Below are 23159 nucleotides of genomic sequence, written 5' to 3' on the forward strand. Positions count from 1 at the left end.
AATAAAGAAATTTTATGTCCATCATTGGCGCACATAAAGGTCGTATTACCGGTATGCCCGCCAATGGTCAGTATTAAATTCGTAATTGTATATAAAAAATTTCATTTGAATATTTTAACCGGTTTTAGAGCAATAAATAAATCGTCAGTTTATTAAAAAAAAATTTCAACACCCCCTATCTCGGAGAAACGAAGCATATTCGGACATATGATTATAAAGCAACTGGCTTTATTTTTTCATGCACAATTACTCCTTAAAGTTTGCTATACCTATTTAAAAATACCCTGTATTGACGAAAATCAAGGCTAGTTGTGAAAGTACCTAACATTTTCATTATTCAACATAAGCGAATGAATAAAAAACGGAATGCCAAGAAAACATAAGGCTATAGTTGGGTTTTAATTTCAGTATTTTATAAGTGCCAGAATATTCCACAGAGTCACGCGAACTTTGAGAAGAAATCACAGTGTAATTGGTAAACCCGGTATACAATAACCGTTTACCTGTTTAGCAACAATATTATTATAGCGATATTGTTAAAGAATAAGGCTGTAACATGTTTAAAAAAGCACTTAAATCGGACAACAGGCTTGGGAAATAAATTCGAGACATTAAAAATTACCCATTTTTAAGGTGGTGCGTTAATTTCTTGGGGAAGTGTATATAACAAAAGCGGAGATGCAACAGTGAAGCAATTTCACAACATACATTTTTTGTTACAGCGAACTAGTACGTCCCTTTGGGGTGAATGGATGGGGGTAATGCATGGCGACGAAATCGAGTACGTTTTTGGTCATCCACTGAATCTCTCATTACAGTTCAACTCAAGAGAGAGGGAGTTAAGTCTGAAGATAATGCAGGTGTTTACAAGATTTGCCGGCACAGGGTTAGTATTTATTACTTCATTATATTTAGTCCAGAGAAATAAGGAATTTTTTAGGCACTGAAATATTCAGGTAGGTGACTACAGGTAGGTTTTAACAAATTAGATTATTTATGAATTAGTAAATGTCTAGACAAATTGCATATTTTTAATTTGTAATATACACAAAAAGTACATACAAAAATTAAAAAAAAGGAAGATCAAAATCCATTGAGTAGATACCGAGATATAGAAAAGATAGTAGTTTTAAGTTGCTTTTTTAGTTTTTGAACAGCAACAAATTAACTTTTTAGCTTTCAAAAATCGTCATTACGAAGGTTATTCAAGGTTCTAAAAAATTAAATTTTGTAATTTTATGCCAAGTATTTAACTTTTGAATGGAGAGCAAAAAATCGAAAAAATCGCATTTTTTGTACTAAATTGTTGATAATTAAAGAACGGGCGGCAAGTCTAGGCAGGAAACAGGTAGGTTTTCATTCTGTAGGTCTACACTAACTAAAAAAGCTTTCAGCTACCTGGATATTTCAGTAATTATGTTAAGTGTGTTTTTGGTGCAGTTCTGCTTATTTATTTCTCGGTCAGCTGAAATAAAATCGTAAAGTAGTAGAAAAATGATATTAAAACAGTGATATCTTACACCACATATACTTGTAGGTACTATTTTAAAATTGTACAGTTATTAAATACCTGATGACCCTTTGTTGAGTAGTAAATTTAAATAATCAGAAACGGAATTTAGTTCATCTTTGATTAAATAGTTACAATAATCCTATAAAACTTGATAATAACCATCTTCAAAATATTACTATAAAACGAACTGTATAAATGTTGTCACAACCAGACAACCAGAGGGCAACAGGAATACTAGCTATGGAGCAAAAACTAACACCTTAGCATAATATATATAACAAGTATACCCATAGAGTACCAGCTAGTGCTCATCCAAGCTGACATGATCAAGGCAGCGTATGAAATATATATGTTACAGTTCAAGTTGATTATCCAGTTGGAGTTGACTATTCGTACTTTGAGTCAACCCAAACGGCTGATTTCAGTAAAAGTTGATTATAAACATATAATGAAGATTTTTATTCAACATTTACTAGTAAAAGTAGAATCCAACTAGAAAAAGTATACTCTTCCCAACGCCATTTAGTAAGAGTTGATTTACACAAACAACCGACTGGAATAGAAATTAAATGTTATTTATGTTCAAATTAGTCCAGCCTGTATCGTCGCCCCCGTTAGGTAATTTATTCCGATTCCATCGTTTTGCACAAACTTACACAAAAAGAGGTCTAACAATGAACATCAAGAAGACAAAATTCATGAGAATATCTAAAACTAAAAGAAATAAGGAGAATATCCTCATAAACGGAACCAACGTCGAACGAGTAGACCAATATGCATATATAGGAACAATGATCAACTCCACAAATGATCACTTCCAGGAGATTAAAGTTAGAATAGAAAAGGCTAGAGCGAATTTTAACAAAATGAGAAAAGTGCTCTGCACAAGAGATCTCAGGTTAGAGCTAAGAGTAAAGTTGGTTAGGTGTTACGTTTTCTCGACTCTGTTTTACGGAATGGAAGCTTGGACCTTGAATGCGGCATCAATGAAAAACTGGAATCATTCGAGATGTGGGTATATAGAAGAATTCTAAATATATCATGGACAGAAAACGTCACAAACAAATAGGTTCTGCGAAAGATGAATAAAGAAATGGAAGTCTTAAATACAATCAAAACCAGAAAATTTGAATATTTCGGACATATTACAGGTGGAGAGAGATACAACTTGCTTCATCTCATTATGCAAGCTGTGATTCAAGGAAAAAGATACATAGGGAGACGCAGAATATCGTGGCTGCGCAACCTGAGAGAGTGGTACGGATGTACATCAAACGATCTTTTCAGAGCAACCAGTCTTTTCAGTCTCCAAAATCCGAATAGCTATAATGATTGCCGACCTTCGTCGCGAAGATGGCACTTGAAGAATATAACAAATCCACATGGTGTCAATCGGCACCGTGGTCAAAAAATTGTATAAACAATTTATTTAAACAAATTCACAAAAATTATTTTTTTACTTCGAAAAATTTACTTCGAATTTTTTGTAGATCGTGTGGTATTTTGAGCAAAAAAGGTCTCTTGTGATTTTTCTCTAAAATTGATTATTGTCGAGTTATACAAATAGCCATCCAAGGCTTAAAAACTCGGTTAAAAATAATTATTATGAAAGTCAGAAAGTGACCAAAAAGTTTATAGCCCCCTCTACAAAATCGTGAAGAAATTTTTGTCATCATTTTTTACTAAGCTGTTATTTTTAATTATTAACAATGAGCGGTAAGTGCGTATTAGGCGGCCGTCAATGGTGAGTGCGAAAGAGATGCACCATTTCAGCCATCCAATAATGCACCTCACTCACACTCACATTGACGGCCGCCTCAATACACCCTTTAGCACTCATTGTTGATAATTAATGATGAGTTATTATGAAGGTCAGTTTCTGACATTGACGGCCGCCTCAATACACCCTTTAGAGCTCATTGTTGATAATTAATGATGAATTATTACGTAGGTCAGTTTCTGACTTTCAAAATAAATATTTTTAACCGAGTTATTAAGCCTTAAAAATAGATATTTTCGCTTTTTCAAATTTTAAATTTCATATAACTCGACAACAATCAATTTTTTAGAAACAAATGACCTAAAAAATCTAAAAAAAATTTGCCAAAGTGAAAACATTAGTTTAGCGAATTTGTTTAAAAGAATTGTTTAAACAATTTTTCAGCCACAATACCGCCCGGCACCCTGTGGATTTATTATAAAGACCTCTTTTTGAGTAAGTTTGTGCAAAGAAATCGAACAGGAATGATTTGTCTAACGGGGGCGACGATACAGCCTGGACTAAATCGTGATAAGTAGTTAAAACGGTCAAAACAAAGAGACGCACACTCGTCAAAAAAACATGTGAGATTATACTCGTATAAATCGTATAATCGACATTTACTGAATCGATCCAGGTATAGTCAACTTCAACTAGTAAAAGTTGAATTAAATTTTTTAAATCAACTTTTACTGCTCGTTTTAGTTAGAGTTGACTCAAACTAGGAATAGTCAACTCTAACTGAGAATCACCTTGAACTGTAACATAGGTATTTATATTTATTGTAACACAACAGGAATCCTACAGTCTCCTACAGCCTCTGAACCTTTTTCAATTGGTCCATTGCTCCATATTTATGGCTCCATCTCTCATTTCTTCTCTCCATTCCAATTCTGATCTTCCTGTCCTACTTTCAATTCATGGATCATAGTTAAGGGCCTGTATTGGTCATCATTTATCTTTCATTCGCAGTACACGCCCGTACAATAGAAATTAGATTGTAGTGTATTAGTCTGGATATCCGATATTCTCTTCTTAGATGGTTTATTTCTACTACTTTGTAACGTCCTGATCGTAGCACGACCATGGCATTAAGCAACACCACACTGCTGGGATAAACAAGGGGAGTAATTCCTAGAACATCCCTTAGGATATTCAAAATAAAAACGTCCACCGTTCCATCCATCAGAATGGTGCTCTGCCCGACTGCTTAGCCCTGGGTTCATTCCCTGTTCAATCTTCCCTCACACCCATCCCAGAAAGGTACAGAAAATAAAAAGTTTACGAAATAATTTTATATACAGCGTGTCTACTTGAGTTGGAAACATATGGGAAACTTTTTTATTATTAATTTTACGAAAAAAAGTTATTCTTTATAAAAAGTTCTGCATGCCCCAAAACCTAAGATTCAATTATCAGATATCAAATTTTCTCAATATTATACGAGGTATGTCAAAAAATATGAATTTCGGCTAAGGGTAAAGTACCTTTATTTCTCTCAATATCGAAAATTCTTATTATGAAAAGTTGTTTGGAAATAAAAACCAAGCTCAAATATGTAATTACATGCTTCTAATTGGAAAAAAATATTTTCCAAATTTTTCTCAAATTTATTGATAGGTACTAACTTCGTTTTTATTCATTACACATACGATAACTCTTTTATTATTACTTTTACGAAAAAAAGGTATTCTTTATAAAAATCTCTGTATGTCCTAAAACCGAAGATTCAACCAACAGATATGACATTTTATTAATTTTATACGAGTTATGTCAAAAAATATGAATTTCACTCAAGAGTAAAGTACCTTTATTTTTCACAATATTGAAAACGGTTATTAAAAAAGTTGTTTAGAATTAAAAACTTTGTGTCAATATGTAATTACATCCTTCTAATTGAAATACTGTGAAATATAAGGGTGCTATAATATTGAGCGAATTTCATATTTTTTGACACACCTCGTATAAAATTAATAAAAGTTGATATATCATGGTTGTGTCTTAGATTTTAGACCATGCAAAGTTTTTTATGAAAAATAACTTTTTTTCGTAAAATGAATAATAAACGAGTTATGATATTTGTAATAATTAAAAACGATGTTAGGTATCCATAAATTTGAGAAAAATATTTTTTTTTCAATAAGAAGCATGTAATTGCATATTTCATCTTAGTTTTTAATTCCAAACAACTTTTTATCATAAGAATTTTCGATATTGAGAGAAATAAAGGTACTTTACCCTTAGCCGAAATTCATATTTTTTGACATACCTCGTATAATATTGAGAAAATTTAATATCTGATAATTGAGTCTTAGGTTTTGGGGCATGCAGAACTTTTTATAAAGAATAACTTTTTTTCGTAAAATTAATAATAAAAAAGTTTCCCATATGTTTCCAACTCAAGTAGACACGCTGTATATACTATTTATTCAAATAAAAAAAATTAATAAAAATCATTCTATTATGTACAGGCAACCAAATTAATTTTCTGAAACTGTGACCGAGACCCTGGTGGTTACCGGTATAAAAGTTATAAAGGTAAAAAAGGTACTCAGCTTTAAGTCCTCTTGTCGGAGTCACACAGTTCTTATGGGAGGTCTCCAATCTCTGCAGAACTTTCTGTTGCTGACGGTAGTTGTGGGAATTCTAGGGCTATCTTGTTGAAGCCATTCTTCTTCTGATGCATCAGTAGATCAGTAGTTGGATACAGGATACTGTGGGCTGTTGCGAGATGTCGCTGTCGCGTTCGGCTCTCCAAGATAGTTTTCTCCAGCTACAGTTTGTGTCCCCATGTAATGTTCCCCATGTAATGAAAAAGCCCTGGTACAAATTTGCATCGGTTTAAATACCTTAGAAGAATTCGACAAATTAATTTGACGATAGTAGGGTCGCTTGTAGAAATGTATAGTACGAGGGACAAGTACCGAGCGGAGCTTGGTGAAGCATTCAATCGGCCGATTGAAACGTTACAACTTCCAGTTTTTTCTTATCTTAAATAGTTTTATAAATTCCATTTTCTTCTTCTCTTTTTTTTTCATTTATATAGGCAGTGGCAGTACCGCCTATTTTTCTTCAACGGTTCCTTTTATTCTGTCCCTAAATAGTCATTCCATCTTTTCCTTGTACGTCCTATACTTCTTCTGCCTAGCGGTGACTTGTCTCTGACTATTCTTACTATCCTTGATTCAGACATCTTGCTTATGCGTTGATTCCACTCTTCTTTTCTGTTCTTTACCCAGGTATTTATATTGTCTACCCTACATATTATGCGTCTGATTTCCTCACTTTTTACCTTGTCCTCTAGTCCTTTTTCAGCAACCCTTCTTAAGATCTCCATTTCGTTGGTCTCCAGATGTCTTTGTGTTTTGCTTGTATCTGGTCTTGTTTTGGCCGTGTAAGTCACAACTGGTCTAATAACTGACTAATATATCCAGGCCTTTGTTTCCACTCTTTTAAGTGTTTGTTTATAAATTCCCAGACGTTATTTCTCATAACATGTTTAATTTTGCTCTTTTTTAAATATCTGAAAAACTACATCATCATGATCGCGCAGCCTGTAAGATCCACTGCTCCCTCAGATGTTCCAGTAATGCCCATCTTGTGACTCTCTTAATGGAATCTTTCTATCTTATCTTTTTATTATGTATCACCTCAATTTGTATCAAAGCCAGGACGCAAATCCACCACGTTTATTCTCGCCACGTGTCCAGCCAAATTCCACTTAATGTAAGCTATTCTTTCTACAGCATATTTAATTTCTGTTTTAGCTCTTATAATTACATTTGGAACTTTATTTCTTAATGTTAATTCTAACAGCATTGCTAACACTTTTCGTGCGACATTATCATTTTGACAAACTCCACGTTCCTTTTTAAACTTTGATGTACTATGGTGGAGTGCGACACTTACTTCTGCGCTCTCATAGATGCTTTAATGGGTGTTACACACCTTTGGTCCACTCGCCAATCAGCTAGTGCAGAAAGTATATTGTCTTAGTCTGCCAAGTTGATCAAATACATGACGTTAAAAAAATATAAATAAAAACCTTATCGAAGCCTGGAGTACAGGTCACAAAGAAGAAAATAAATAATGAAGACAAAACAAGCAAAGAATCTAAATAAGAACTAAATAACTAACAAAGAAAAGAAGACAACTACTAGCGAAAAATAAACTCCACACTCAAGAAGACGCAGAACTGAATATAACAATTACAAACTGAGTGAAATTTGAGTCCATCAAAAAATGGAACAAGATATGAATACAGTAAGTCATAGCAAACAATAGAAAAATAACAAAAATCGGTGAAGACTTCTACAAAACTTCGTATATTTCGAAAAGCTTTTTACAAGTCCTTTTATATTTCGTAAAGAAAGCCTAATGGAGCAACAAAAGAAAACGTCAAAATAAAAATGAAAAACGTAAAACTAGAGATACATACTACCAAATATAGAGTGACTTAAAATAAAAACATCCAAAATACTAACAGAGCTATTTAATAGATGTTTTCATAGTACCAACATGCCTAAGGCCTGGAGCGGGCGAACGACTACACAAAAAATAGGACACATAATGTAACCTAAAGAATGTTTATGAGAATTATTAACAACTGGATGACTTACAAAATGGATAGTTATCAACCAGTACAACAGGGTGCACATTCGAGGAACTACAAAAAAGGAGCGCACAGACACAGAGCCAAAATGTCAACCTAAAAATGTATTTGACAACATCTGAAACAATGACAAACATAGACGATCTCAGATGTATAACTCTAAATTACAATAAAGTAGAACAAATCTAAGCATATATCTACAAAAGCCAAAAATTCTGAAGCCCGACAAAAAGAACCAAAGTGCGGAAACACTAGAAGAGCAGACTGGCATGGGCTGGATTTGGCAAACTCAGTTGGATTCTTAAGTACCGCAAAATATTAACTTATAAACGTACAACAATTAAATTAAGTTAATTAAAAAGTGATTTTACTGGTAATGCAAACAACTCATATTATATTGAAACCATTTTGCTGACTATGGTCGAAGGCAAACAATAAGACTCGTACGCAATTTCCTCCTTGTTGTCATAGTCCTCTCGCCAGTGGGGGTATAACGGCCTCCTGTATTCAGATGGACTTACCCAAGTTTTTTTTTATGTATTTTGACCCGTAGAACACGAATTTTTTGGGTAACACTTGATCCGGATGTCGATAAGATTGTTATAAACAAAGAAGTTGAGGAATTACATAACAGCGATTTATCGCAAAACAAAACATTTTTTTGTATTTTTTGGGCCATTCTAAGCAAAAAATGTTCCTACAAATTTTTTCGTAGGATGCATAGTTTTCGAGATAAATGCGGTTGAAATTTCAAAAAATTGAAAAATTGCAGTTTTTGAACCCGAATAACTTTTGACTAAAAAATAAAATAGCAATTCTGCTTACCGCATTTGAAAGTTCAGGTCAAATTATATCGGTTTTAATTATTTGCATTGCTAAAAATTTATTATTTTATTGTTAAACAAAGCTATAATCACCTAGTGCTTGAGTGATGTTTTCAATGATTTCTCATTTAAAATCGAACGAGTAGATAGAGTAGGTAAACGTGCAAGCGAGGCTTGTATGTAACGCATGTATTAGGCACGGGAAACACTATGTGTTTGTAGCTTTTTTTAACAATAAAAAAATAAATTTTTAGCAATGCAAATATTCAAAACCGATATAATTTGACTTAAACTTTCAGATGCGGTAAGCAGAATTGCTATTTTATTTTTTATTCAAAAGTTATTCGGGTTCACAAATTGCAATTTTTCGATTTTTTGAAAGTTTAACCGCGTTTATTACGAAAACTATGCATCCTACGAAAAAACTTGTAAGAATATTTTTTGGTTAGAATGGCCCAAAAAATACAAAAAATTGTTTTGTTTTGCGAGAAATTGCTGTTATGTAATTCCTCAACTTCTTTGTTTATAACAATCTTATCGACATCCGGATCAACTGTTACCCAAAAAATTCGTGTTCTACGGGCAAAAATACATAAAAAAAAAACTTGGGGAAGTCCATCTGAATTAAGAAGGCCGTTCTACCCCCCCTGGTGACAGGACTATCATATTTTAAGTTTGAAAAAATATATAGGGAATAATCAGATTTTCTTGACATGCCATTCCTATTACAGGGAGAATTTTATTGGAGGTTAAATATAATGGCAAATTATTGTTTTCAAATTAAATTCTATTTATTTAGTTTATATTTTAACAAGAGTTTATTATTTAATCAATTTCAGTTTCCCTTCACTAACCTTTTTTGGTTGATTAGGTTCGTAATAGTCTTGTTATATGGTAGGTTTAGTAGGCGTGAATTTTAAGATATGTTGCTGCCTACATGGGCACAGCCTCCAAAAGCCCATAAAAGATGAAAAAAAAATAAACAAACAAAAATCTTACATAACCTTCTATAGGTCAACATGATTTCGACACTTCATATTACAGATAGCTATCTTTGTTGCACACTCTTAATAACAAAGAGAAACAGTGTAGCCGGTAGTTGTTACGGTAAATATATTATATTATATGTTTTTTATTTCGCAACAACGCTTTCCTGCTAAACTTGACGGTAGCGAAGAATCTAATAAATGCGGAAAAATTTGTTGAATTTGTTTGCCGTCGAGTTTGTACTAGTGGGATATGATGTAATTAAATATATGTTTGAAATTGTTTAAAATTTTAGTTTATTGTTCTTCTCAGAGGCTTTTTTCAGTGTGACGCAAGTGACAGAAAAAAGTCACGTCCGTGATACATACACATGTATAACAGTTATTCCAGTTGTTGATAGATGGCGCTATAATCAAAAAAAGTTTTAGGTTTACCGATTTACTGATTATTTACCTATTACATATGTATACGACTATAATTTAACTTCTCAGTCTTCCAGTGTATCGTTAGTGATGTAATATATGATTTTAAAAATGTAGAGAATCATAACATAGCATGGAATTTTAATTAAAACTGACAGTTGTCGGAATCGTAATCGTAATTTGGTATACAATCAAATTAATTTTGTTTATTTTATTTTTAAAAAGTATGTTCTTTGATTTGTATAGTTTTATAAATTTTACAGATTATAGTCGTATAGATAATATATAAATAATTTTTTGGCGAAGGACGAAGTAGTTTTCAATCCTAATAGTAAATTAATATTATTGAAAAATATTAAAAACATTACTAAAATATTTTTAAATTGAAAACTTATTGGTACACTTTCCTGGTGACACCTCCAAGACTTCTACAATTTGCAAGTCAAATGGATGCTGCAGTGAAGACGAGAGGGAAGGAATTCTACACTATGCAATTCACATCCCCCGTCTGCAGCTGGTAAAGTTCCAACGGAAAAATGCACCTAGTTACTCTACGGAGTAATACGACTATAAATATTTTTTTTTAATAATTTTTTGTTCGATTACAGCGCCATCTGTCAACAACTACAATAAATGTTATAAATGATTTTAATCAAGGACGTACCTTTTTTTCTGTCACTTCCAACTTAATGCGTTAGAAAGAAATCGAAAAACTATGACGCACTGAGCAGTAGATGGTTGTGCCAAGAAACTTTGAGGATTTACGAGAAAGAATATTTCCATTTTGATGCCTGGTTGACGAAGCAGTGCGTGGACCGTGTCGACGAAAACCTTTTGATGACTTATTTATTGTCAAATTATTTGTAAATTTAATAAGCCCTGGACGGTTATTTTTAAAAATAGCAGCCTAGGGAACTATATAATATTTGACTGACTTTAACATCAGTATTTGTTAAATAATATACCAGTCGGACAATAAACTATAGTTTATTATTCAACGAGCATGTAATGATGGCTATTATTCACGATGATGAAGTTTGCGACACGAGCCGTAGGCGAGTGTCGTAATTCATCAGAGTGAGTAATACTGTTTCTACTATACTGTTTCTACGACCTTTTTTTATTTGGATTAGTAAAAAATATAATTATAAACTACTAACATTATTTTTTAAAATCAAAAGATTTTATTTTTCATAAGAAGACATATTTTATATAACTATGGCAACACGGTTAGAATTACCTTTCTTGAGCTTACGAAACAGTAGTTGTGATCAATGTCAAGCATGGTATATAATGGTGGTTGTTTTTAAAAATATGACATATTTTAAGGCAATTACATGAAATAGAATATTTGCTCCCAATAAAAATCTACCGTACAATCAACAGTAAGTGACACATAATTCATTGATATAAATTTCATGTCCGTAAACCCTTTTACGGAATTAGTACCTACGCATTGTTTGTTCACCTTTTAATAACGTCAATCTTAAAATGTCAAATGTTGAAATTTAGAAGTAAAAAATGCACTTACTAAAAATATATAAAGTTGAGTCCGCGAATCTTTACCCGTGCGTCATCATTTAAAGCATACGAAATAGGTCGATGATAAGTCGGAAATCGAAATTTACTAAACGCAACAGTAAGTGACAGTATGTGACTTGCTGTTGCGTTTAGTAAATTTCAATTTGCGACTTATCATCGACTTATTTCGTATGCTTTATATGATGACGCACGGGTAAATATTCGCGGACTCAACTGTATGTACTGACGCATTGTTACAGCTAAAAATCCTTTAAACATTTTTCGAAGTTAATTGTTGATATAAATTACAATGATTATTTTATTAAATAAACAAGTTTAAGTAATTTTATTTGTTAATAATAAGTACACTAAAAGTGCCATACACCACTAATCTAACTTCAACCCGTGAGTAATGACTCGTGTGTAACTTCAGCCCGTGAGTAATGAAATATTACTCACGGGTAAAGTAATGGGTGTCATTATCTATTCAAAAATAGTGAATAATGAGCACATTATCAAACGGTCGTAGAAAAATAAATATTTTTAAAAAACTTAAAAGCAGAATGAAGTATTACATGATTACCGAGGGCCGAAAGTCCGTTAGAATAAACAAAAAGTTTCTGTTGAATAAAATATTTGGAATTAAAAATCACACTCAATTTTCATTTTTTTTCTTCACCCCTGTAACTCATCAAAATATACATTATAGAAGTTTTCATGGACTTTCTGCCCTCGGCAATAATGTAATCTTTCATATTGAGTTTAAATTTTTCAAAAACACTTATTAGTTTTCTCAGGATTCGAAAAAATCGAATGTATTTAAAAGCATTGGCCCGAGCTTTTACGCCTACGCTCCTTTAATCCGTTGCGCTACGTTTAGAAGTACTTAATGTATAATTACACTTTTATAAAAAAGAACTTTTTATAATAAAACGTTTTCATTATAGTCCATTAAAATGTTACATTTTTTAGGCCGTACTTTGCATTTCTTAAAGGAGTCAATTTTATTTCTTTAATGTGTAGGGGGGATCAGTAGAAGCTTCAGTTCAAGTTTTTGGGGTCGCCATTCTTGTCCCCCGGTCGCCATCTTGGAAATGGAGTGCAAAGGGGTTTCGCGCTCTATCTCGTAAACTACCAACCCTACGGAAAATCTAATGAAACATAAAATGTAGAAAATTCAATTTTCCACAATTTTGTTTCTATTACTTTTTATCGTCAAGTGACCAACAAAAAAGATATAACCAAAAATATGTACAATTTTTTTAACAAGTTTCCTTTTGGATCTTATAACTTTTTTTTCAGTTCATTTTAAAATAAAATAACATTTTAGCAATTTTGTAGAGGGTTTTTCAGCGAACAATTTTCACTATAAAGTTATTTAATTATATTTATTTATATAGGTTTTACAGCGCTCCAAACTTGACCAGATTCTCGACTGCTCATAGGGATACAATAAAAACAAAAGTTAGGCTTACTTTTCTATCTATATATATTTTTTATTCATACAATTTATTATTATTTTAACATTCCTATGCTATTATTAATCTGTTCTTGACCTTTCTTCCCATTATAAAACTTATAACTCTAAGCATATATAGAAAAGGCCCAAGAAGTTGTTTGAGGACAAATTCGCCGCTTCAGAAGAAGAATGACGCAACCGCAAAATGCAAAATTCTTAAGCAGAGCAAAAAAACGATTTTTGGTATCAAAATCATAAGTATGATAAAAATTAGCCATTCACCACACCGTGGTAAGGATCTCGAAATATAAACGTTTTTTGGGGTGTTCCGCTTGTATATGAAGTAACGTAACTTTTTTCCTATTATATATTTTGACTTAAAATTTTCCAAAAAACTTCTTCGTGAACTATATTTTATTGTTGTGTTGGTTAAAATTATAAACTAAAATGTTTGTCACTCAACTTTTTTAATTAAACATGAAACTAACAAAATATGATGACAAAATGTTAATAAATTAACAACTCATTTTTTAATCTTTTTAAACATTTTTGACAAATTTCGTTGTTATCTACCTACTTTAAAGATGACACAGTAAAATTTTTAAAAGGAAATATTTACAGCGACCAAAGATACAGCGAGGTAAATTTGAAAAATCATCAAAATTAATTTTTGGCATTTTTGTATAAAAATTTTTTTTAACATGTTCCACCAACTCTAGATAAAAATAAACTTCATATTCGGATTCAGCGACCTCTAAAACATAAAAATAGATCAAAATTGATCATTCACCTTAAATTTGATTTTCGTGGCTGGCATAACGGAATGCCGCTCGTACGCTCGTAGATAGAAAAGCATTATTTTTCTACTAGAATTAGAGAATCTGGTCAAGTTTGGACTGTAAAACCTAGATAATAAATAAACTTAAACAACTTTATAGTGAAAATTGTTTATTGATAAATCCTCTACCAAATCGCTATGATGTTATTTTATTGTGAAATGAACGTAAAAAAAGTTATAACTTCCAAAAGGAAATTTCTTACAAAATTTTCTCTTATTTTTGTTTATAACTTTTTTGTTGGTCACTTTATGATAAAAAGTAATAGATATAAAATTGTATAAAATTTAATTTGCTTCATTTTATGTAAAATTAAATTTTCTGTAGGGTAGCTAGTTTACGAGATACAGCGCGAAAGCCCTTTGCACCACTTTTTCCAAGATGGCGGCCGGGGGACAAGGGCCTCAACCCCAAAAACTTGAACTTAAGCTTCTACTGAACCTCCCTACACATTAAAAAAAATAAAATTGACTCCTCTAAGAAATGCACACTAAATGTAACATTTCAATGGACTATTATTTTTAGGACCCAATATAAAATTGTAAACTAATTTTTTGTTTCAGTTTCTATGTCATAATAGTAATAAATAGTAATAAAAATGGTGTATTGTAAAAAATTCTAGGATTATTTTTAAACAAGATATGATTTGTCAAATGTCACATAAACACATGCAATATGTCCCACAAGTTGAAACCATATGGAAGAGTTATTTATAATTAATTTTTTGAAAAATATTATATGCTCGGCATAGTGTAAAACCTAAGACGCAATCATCAGATATCGTATTTTATCAATAGTATACGAGGTATGTTAAAAAATATGAATTTTACTAAGGAGTAAAATTTCACAATATCAAAAAATGTTATGTGGAATGAAAAAATATTATGTGTTATAAAGAAAAGTTATGTGGAATTAAAAACTATGTTCTTATATGTAATTAATATATTCTCCAAATTGAAAAAAAAATCTAAAAATTTTTCTCAAATTAAGGATACTCTTGGATACTCTACGAATATCTTGTTTAAAAGTAGTCATAATATTTTTTACAATACACCATTTTAAAGTACAGGAAATGAGCTATCTTTTAATTGAACAATGTAAATATGTTATGGACAATAATGTAAACTGGACATTGACCTTAAAGACCGGGCATTGTCGTGAATGTCTATTTTCCCTGGTTATTAGCAATAATGCCCGGCCTTAATAATATTAGCTATTATTGGCCAATGTTGTAAAAAAGAATAGCTTAAAATTAGAGCTTTCATAATATAGAGATAAAGAGATATAGAGAGATATAGAGATATAGAGACAAATAAATAAAAGTATGCATAATGTATTATTTTCTATTTAAACTAGCTTTTGAAAGCTAATCATTTTTTTTTACATAAATTTACTACGAGTAATTTCTGCACGAGACAGAAGACCATCTCCAAAGATTAACACACATCTTCAATACAACAGCCAAGAAATACAATATGATAATATCATCAGAAAAAAACAAATGTATGACAACATCTAAATACCCACTACGATATAAAATCGAAATTGATGGGAAAATAATAAAGCAGGAAGCAAGGTTTAGATATCTGGGAATAGATATAACCAGTTACCGAGATGTTGAAGAGGGAGTACGACAACAAAGCTTAAAAACAAGTAAAGCGGCGGGATCTCTTAATGACACAATCTGGAAGAACAAACACCTAAGTAAAGACACAATGCAAGAATCTATAAAGCAGCAATTAGACCTATATTGACATACACGGCGGAGACAAGACCTGACACATCTAAAACGAGACGACTATTAGAAAAAACACAGATGAAAATACTCCGACGAATATCAGGGAAAAGTCTGTTGGATAGGGAGAAAAGCGAAAACAAAAGAAGATCATGCGATGTAGAAGACATAAATGGATGGGTGACAAAACGGAAACAGGAGTGGAACGAACATATTAGTAGAATGGCAGAGGATAGGATAGTACGAATAGCACGAGATAAGTCACCAAATGGACGAAGAAGTATTGGCAGACCAAGAAAAATATAGTGCGATAACTTAAACAATTTAGGAGGCTAATCTTGAAGAAGAAACAGGCTTTAAAGCCTGCATACAAGAAGGAAGAAGAAGAAGAAGAATTTCAGCACGAAAACGGAAATGAAGCAATCAATAAACATAACCTATCATTTAGTCAAAATTTTAACATTGACCCATTAACAACGGGCATTGTTTACATTGGCCGGACAATGATAGAAATGTTATCAAGAATTTAAAATTATCATCAATGTCCAGTTTCTATGAACGTTAGTCGACAATGACTAATTCAACAGGCCATTGTCGATATTGACCGGTTTATAACCTTATTGACCAGACTTATGTTAGTGTCAGTAACAATATATACCTAAATGTCGAAGACGAAAAGTTATAATGAGAAATTTAAAAAATAATCGTAAAAAATATCAAAAATCGTTAAAAGTATAAAATTTTGAAAAATCATAACTTGCTTAAAAATAGTTATGCAACCTTATACAATAGACCATTTTAAATATACATAGTTAATTTCTCTTCCTACTACATTTTACACATACCTAAAGCTGCGTAGAAAAAAGGTATAGAACAATGTTTGCGAAATAATAAGGAAAATGGTCCAAAAATGCTGTGAGTGGCGAAATTTTAAAAATCATATTTCGGAAATTGTCAATCCTAAAGACTTCTACCAAACGTCATTTTCAAGAGGAAAGATGGGTGTTTTTTTTTCTGTAAAGCAATGTCTATACCTCTATCCCCGTGGAAAAAACATGGGGCAAAACACAAAATTGCTTTCTTTCATGTTTTTTGTTTGCTTTTTTCAACGAGAACTTTTCGTTTATAAATTTGCAATAGTCTGTGTGTTATTGCGTTGCCGCTCCTGCAATACTTAGAGCAGGTACATCGATGGATTCTTATGTAGTTTTGCCTTCTGAATCCAAATCTGAAAACGATATTTCGATATCTCTAACCGGCTTCGAGATAATCGACCTCAAAGTCTAAAATGTGACGTTACATTCTGGTTATTTCCTACCGACGCACTAAATGTCAGCTCAAATGGTTGATTAGGAAGTAGGCTACTTTTTTTTAAATATCGATTTGCCAAGCATAGGTTATTTACATTTGAGTTTGACACTTCGTGAATGTCAAACTAAATTTTAAATTAAGTATTAATAAAACATCAATGACATTTGATAATGAATTTAATTATTATATAAAATAAATAAGATGTTCAAAAATACAATTTGAGTATAAATATTTTAAAAGCAATAATTTATTAACAGTTTTAAAAAGGTTTATACCAGTATAAATACGGCCTCCCTTTTATGATAAATGGACTGTTCCATTTCTAGTCGTTCGCTAAACTCGAGACAACTGGCTAGTGATTGTAGAAGGTAATTTTTTTGTTTTTTGAGAATTTTGCCGAAATTGGCAAAATTACTAATTATTTAGTAAAAATTATTAACTATTTAGAAATTATTTTTTTCTCGAATTGGCAAAATTATTGACTAAAATCACTAGTCAGTATTGTGTCTGTGTACATCCTTCTAATGGAAAAAAATATTTGAAGATTTTTCTCAAATTATGGATACCAAGAACATTTTCATTTATAACTCTTTTATTTTTAATTTGACAAATAAAAGTTATTCTTCATAAAAAGCTCTTCATGTTCTAAAATTTATGATTCAACCATCATATATAGGGTGTCCCAAAAGTAGTGGAACGGTCGAATATTTCGCGAACTATACATCGGATGGAAAAACTGAAAAATAAGTGTTTCAATCATTTTCAAAAATCTATCCAATGACACCAAACACCAACTCCCACTACACCCCCTGGAGGTGGGGTGGGGGGTAACTTTAAAATCTTAAATGTAAACCCCTAGTTTTTCTTGCAGATTTGGATTCGTTACGTAAAAGTAAGCAACTTTTATCCAAGACATTTTTTCGAACTGTGGATAGATGGCGCTATAGTTGGGAAAAACGATTTATCCGGATACCATAGGTAAATTATAGAAACGGTCTAATATCTCGAGAAATACATTTCCAAATAAGAAACCAAAAAACAGGTTTTTAATATTTTTCGAAAACCTGTCGATACACACTAAACATGACCCTCCAACCCACTCCCTGGAGGTGGCGTGGGGGGTAACTTTAAAATCTTAAATAGCAGCCATTAGTTTTTCATGACAAATCCGAATCTGTAATAAAAAGTGGGGGTTGCTATTTAATATTTTAAAGTTACCCCCCACCCCACCGGGTGGGTTGGAGGGTCATGTTTAGTGTTATTCGATAGGTTTTCGAAAAGTATTAAAAAAATTTGTTTGGTTTCATATTTGGAAGTGTATTTGTCGAGATATTAGACCGTTTCTATAATTTACACATGGTATCAGGATAAATCGTTTTTCCCAATTATAGCGCCATCTATCCACATTTCGAAAAAATGTCTTGAATAAAAGTTACTTACTTTTACGTAACGAATCCAAATCTACAAGAAAATCTAGGGGTTTCCATTTGAGATTTTAAAGTTACCCCCCGCCCCACCTCCAGGGAGTATAGTGGAGGTTTGTGTTTGGTGTCATTGGATAGATTTTTGAAAATGATTGAACAAGCAATTTTCAGTTTTTCGATCCAATGTTTAGTTCGCGAAATATTCGACCGTTCCACTACTTTTGGGACACCTTGTAGAAAATTTTATTAATTTTATATGAGGTATATAAAAAATATGAATTTCGATCAAGAGTACACTACCTTTATAGTTCATAACATTTAAATTATAATGATATAATGGCACATTAAAACATAAATATTAATTCTAAACTACTTTTCATAATAGAAATTTTCCATATTATGAATTAAAATACGTAAATATACAAAGTTTTCGTTATGACAATGCTCGCATTTTCAGCTTGTTTTAATATATTTTTGTAAAAAAATATTTTTGATTTTAACCCGGCACCTGCCACGCGGGGTGCTGCTAGCACCTCATAACACATTTTTATCTAATATTTGGTATCTCAAGTTTGGTAACCGAGCTGTGCATCATAGTAGCTTTCTATATTATATAGCATAGATATGTTAGTGTTTGAAGTGGTTATTTAGTGCCATTCTGAACTAATAGCTCTAAAGTCGAATTGGGGTGTCATTATCTGGCACTTTAACTTTTAATTTTTTTTTTGTATTTTTGATAAACTGGTCTTTACATTTTTTATTGAAATAACTGATTTAAATTATTAATATAGACTCTATACTCACTAAATCTTATTTTTTTTAGATATTTTACTTGACTTCATTTATTATAGCTTGATACTTGCTAATTTGCTTATAACACCTTTTTCATCTTATTTTTTAACTTTTATAACATATTAGTGGCTAATAAGTTAATAAAACATGTTTTTTTATATTCTTGTGTTACTCAACACATTATTTTGTTTTTTAAACAAGTAGATCACAGAAAATTTTTAAGGGGTGCTGTGAGCACCCCACGTGGCAGTTGGCGCCTTGCAAAGCCACGTGGCAGGTGCCGGGTTAAAAGGTGATATTTCGATAGTAAATTTAACCTGGAACAATTTTTCTATAGACGTGTTTGTACCAAATATGCATAGAACTCACCCTAATTCACCCTGTGCCTAGGGACTAATTCATCCCTTTCTCAAAAACGCACCCCTTTAAATGGTAGCACTCAGCGGTTTTTTTTATACATAGTGGTCCGTTGACCATATGAAACAATCCACGTGTTTCTTCAAAACACGTGGTCACAAAATCTACAAGAAATAATAATACATAAGAATTGTGTTCTTATTTTCTTATCAAAATGTTTACCCAAACCAAGCTGTTTTATATTTTCCAAAAATCTCTTAGAAATTACATCCTAATCAGAGAGGATAATAGATATCTTCTGAGTACTGTCCACTCTTGATGGTTTTCTATTTATATTTCATGATCTTCACTTGGCAAATTTCTTTTTAAATTTAATTAGCAGATTATTGTTGCTACTTCCGCATCGATAAGCGTTGTTCGTGGATTGTTTGTTCATTAGTAGGTATCAGATCCAATTATGTACTTCTAATGAGCCTAATGAGTCTGTGAGCACATTAAGATCCCTATACATTGAGTGACAAAATTATGGAACCAATTATTTTTTTTTTGAGAATGGGCAATTTTGGAGACGAATCCCGAAAAAAGTCGATTTTTATTTCTAACGTGGTTATGATTTTTTGGCATAAATAGCATAAGTACTAATGACGTTATCTATGTCGGTGTGATGATGGCATCAATGATTTTTTAAATGAGAATAGGGGTCGCGTGCTAGTTTATTTAAAAGGTTATTTAATTTAGACCACCAGATAATAAGGCTGATTAATGAAATTAACAAGAACAACAAGACCAGAGTTATAATGTCAACAGGAGAATCAGAACGCATAGAACTGAAAGGAGGAATCCGTGTAGGAGGCTCGCTCAGCCCATTGTTATTCAGTATGGTGATAAATAAAATAATTCACGAAGTAAGAAAACGACATAGATACCACATGGGAGCGCATAAAATCACAATACTATGCTATGCCGATAATGCAGTACTAATTGCTGATAACGAGGATGATCTACAAGGGCAGCTCCACACTTTCAATATCACATCAAATAAACTTAATATGAGAATACCAGTAGAAAAAACTTAATGTATAGTGATAAGTAAAGAGCCGCGTAGAAGCAAGTTAGAAATAGACGGCAAAATTGTAGAACAAGTAATGAAATTCAATTATCTAGGAGTAGAGATCACTAGTGACAGGAATATAAGAACAGAGACCACAACATAAGCAACAAAAGCGGCAAGAGTAAGTGGTTGCCTTTGAGAAACCATATGGAGAAACAAATATCTGACCATAGGTGAATAAAAACAAGAAAGAAAAACTGGAACGAACATGTAAACCGAATGGAACCAGATAGATTAGCGAACACCTGTAATAACAACAAGCCGTATAGCAGAAGACCCGTTGGAAGGCCGCCGAAAAGGTGGAAAGACAATGTACAGTCAAAAAAAAGCTGAAACAGAATAAGAGGTAGACAAACAGGAGTAATCCTAGTCGCGCGAAGAAGAAGAAGAAGAAGAAAGTTATTTACTTCTCTATTCAATAATATAGACAATATCCTTATTTATATAGGGTGGCCAAAAAATATTTAATTTTTAAATTGTGCATTTTACCGCTTTCAAAAAAGAGAAAAAAATGTTTATTTGACAAATGAGCTTTGATTTTCACTTAAATTAAATATTAAAACTGCCTCCCACTAGCCTCTTGACAATTGAAACGATCAAAACAATTTTCATGAATATTGTGGATTACTTCTGTTATACTTCGAATATTCCGATTATTAGAAGACTTCCGAATCAACGACACTTAACTTACCCATATTTTGTTGATGTTCTCAGGAACTCGTAAAACTTGGCAAACATTGCAATGTTTACCTGACCGTGAAACACATCCTTACCTAGTCTAAATCATTCAACAACTTGTATAAATCATTGGACTTGAAAACTACTCTTAACCCTCTCAAGAAATCCTCAACCCATGATAATTTCCATTTAGACTTTTATTGCTTTAGGATCCAATTAAGCAAAAATCATATTTAAAATTATTTCCGCCCCCTCACTCCCAAAAAAAGTCATAAAAAATGTGTATCTTGTGGGACAGATAGGTCTTGAAAGCGGTATCCTAAGAGATGTATTGGGCACGGCAAACAACTATTACTTGGAAAATGAATTAAAGATAACATCATTTTATTGTATAATATTTTTGTAATTAAAAAAAGCTATTTTAAGAATACAATGGGCATAAATATTAATTATAAATTAATTATTATATATTAAAATGGAGACGTTTGAGTTAGAATATATTCATTTCCTCGAGAACGGGCGACACTGGAGGTAAATTCTGTGCTCAGTGCGTAAAGAGAGTTAAGTCCTAAAACACTGTTTTGAGATAAACGCGTTTAAAGTTTGAAATAATATATTCGAGTTATACTTTTTGAGTTTTTACAAGAATGTATCCCTCAAAATTCTTTTAAACACTTTTGGCCAATTAAATATTTATTTATCTCAATCACATAATCAATAAATAATAGAAACAAACCATATAAGTATTATAAAAAAATAATAAACTTTTTCTTACATGGACTTAACACAATTTGCACAAATATCATGAACTTAACACACTTAACACATAACACAAACTATTACAAAAAGCATAAAAAATATTATATAATAATAATAATGGGGATTTTTAAGACCAAAGTGGCAGGTTTTAATAAATAATAATATCTCAACATAAATATCATCAGTGTCGGTAGGTATCTTCTGTTTTATTTGAGGTTATTAAGCCTTTATAGAATCGGTGAAATACTGGTGAAATATGTGAAAGCAGGTTGAGGACGTCATTTTATTTTTCTTCTTAGGTACCTATAGGATTTTATCCTGGGTAACGTAAACTAGGGTCTATTTTGATAATGGTTTCTTTGCCTTTTCTTTTGAAAGTAATGCATTGAAACGGTCGATTAAGGTCTAAGTAATTCTTGTAGTAAATTATTTCAGGCTCGTTTTTGACAAAATTTAGCTGCTGTACATCTCTCCAGCTAAAATTGTTTCCAACAACATCATCTTTTCGCTGCTGAATGTCGGTTTTTAGCAGCTTAGCAAAGTCAAAGAAGCTATCTCGATTTATCTCCTTCATCACGAAAGGGCGTTTCTTACCAGTGCTTTGTATAACTTCGGCTCAATCATGAGGATGGTAGAAGATCCAGTACTAAAAAAATTATAATTAATCTTCTCCAAGTTAGGAGAATTTTGCAGGGCTACCATACACATAACTGCTACATGATTATTCTTGTTTTGACCACCACATGTATCTCAGTACATGGTCAAACTTTTCGCAACAGGCTTTAAAGATTTAGAAATAAATTTGTATACACATGAGCGAACTCCATCAGCACCTCTGCCAGCTACACCTTCATGCCTAAGGTAACAGTAAGGTGTGCCATCACTGCAGTCGTAAACTGTTAGAATAAAATTCCAAAGTTGGAGTTTGTAGAAGGGCTACAGAACTATGCCACATATTCTTTGTCTTTTTAGACTCATGCGCACACTCCGCGTTATCAAGGTGGTCATTTTTTTGTTTTTTAAAAACTCCTAGTTTTCATTCTCCTAAGTTGCATGTCT

General features: G+C 32.0%; 1 protein-coding gene across 1 annotated transcript in view; it reads left to right on the forward strand.

The window, feature by feature from the left end:
• LOC126883787 (acetylcholinesterase-like) overlaps nt 1-10750 on the forward strand; it is a 168797-nt gene extending 158047 nt beyond the window's left edge. The window contains exons 4-5 of the mRNA XM_050649456.1: nt 723-886; nt 10726-10750. Coding sequence (XP_050505413.1) covers nt 723-886; nt 10726-10750 — 189 coding nt within the window. The remainder of the gene's footprint in view (nt 1-722; nt 887-10725) is intronic.
• Nucleotides 10751-23159: the final 12409 nt, after the last annotated feature.

This window comes from Diabrotica virgifera, chromosome 4 (genome assembly GCF_917563875.1).
Source record: "Diabrotica virgifera virgifera chromosome 4, PGI_DIABVI_V3a".
In the NCBI taxonomy this organism is placed as follows: domain Eukaryota; kingdom Metazoa; phylum Arthropoda; class Insecta; order Coleoptera; family Chrysomelidae; genus Diabrotica; species Diabrotica virgifera.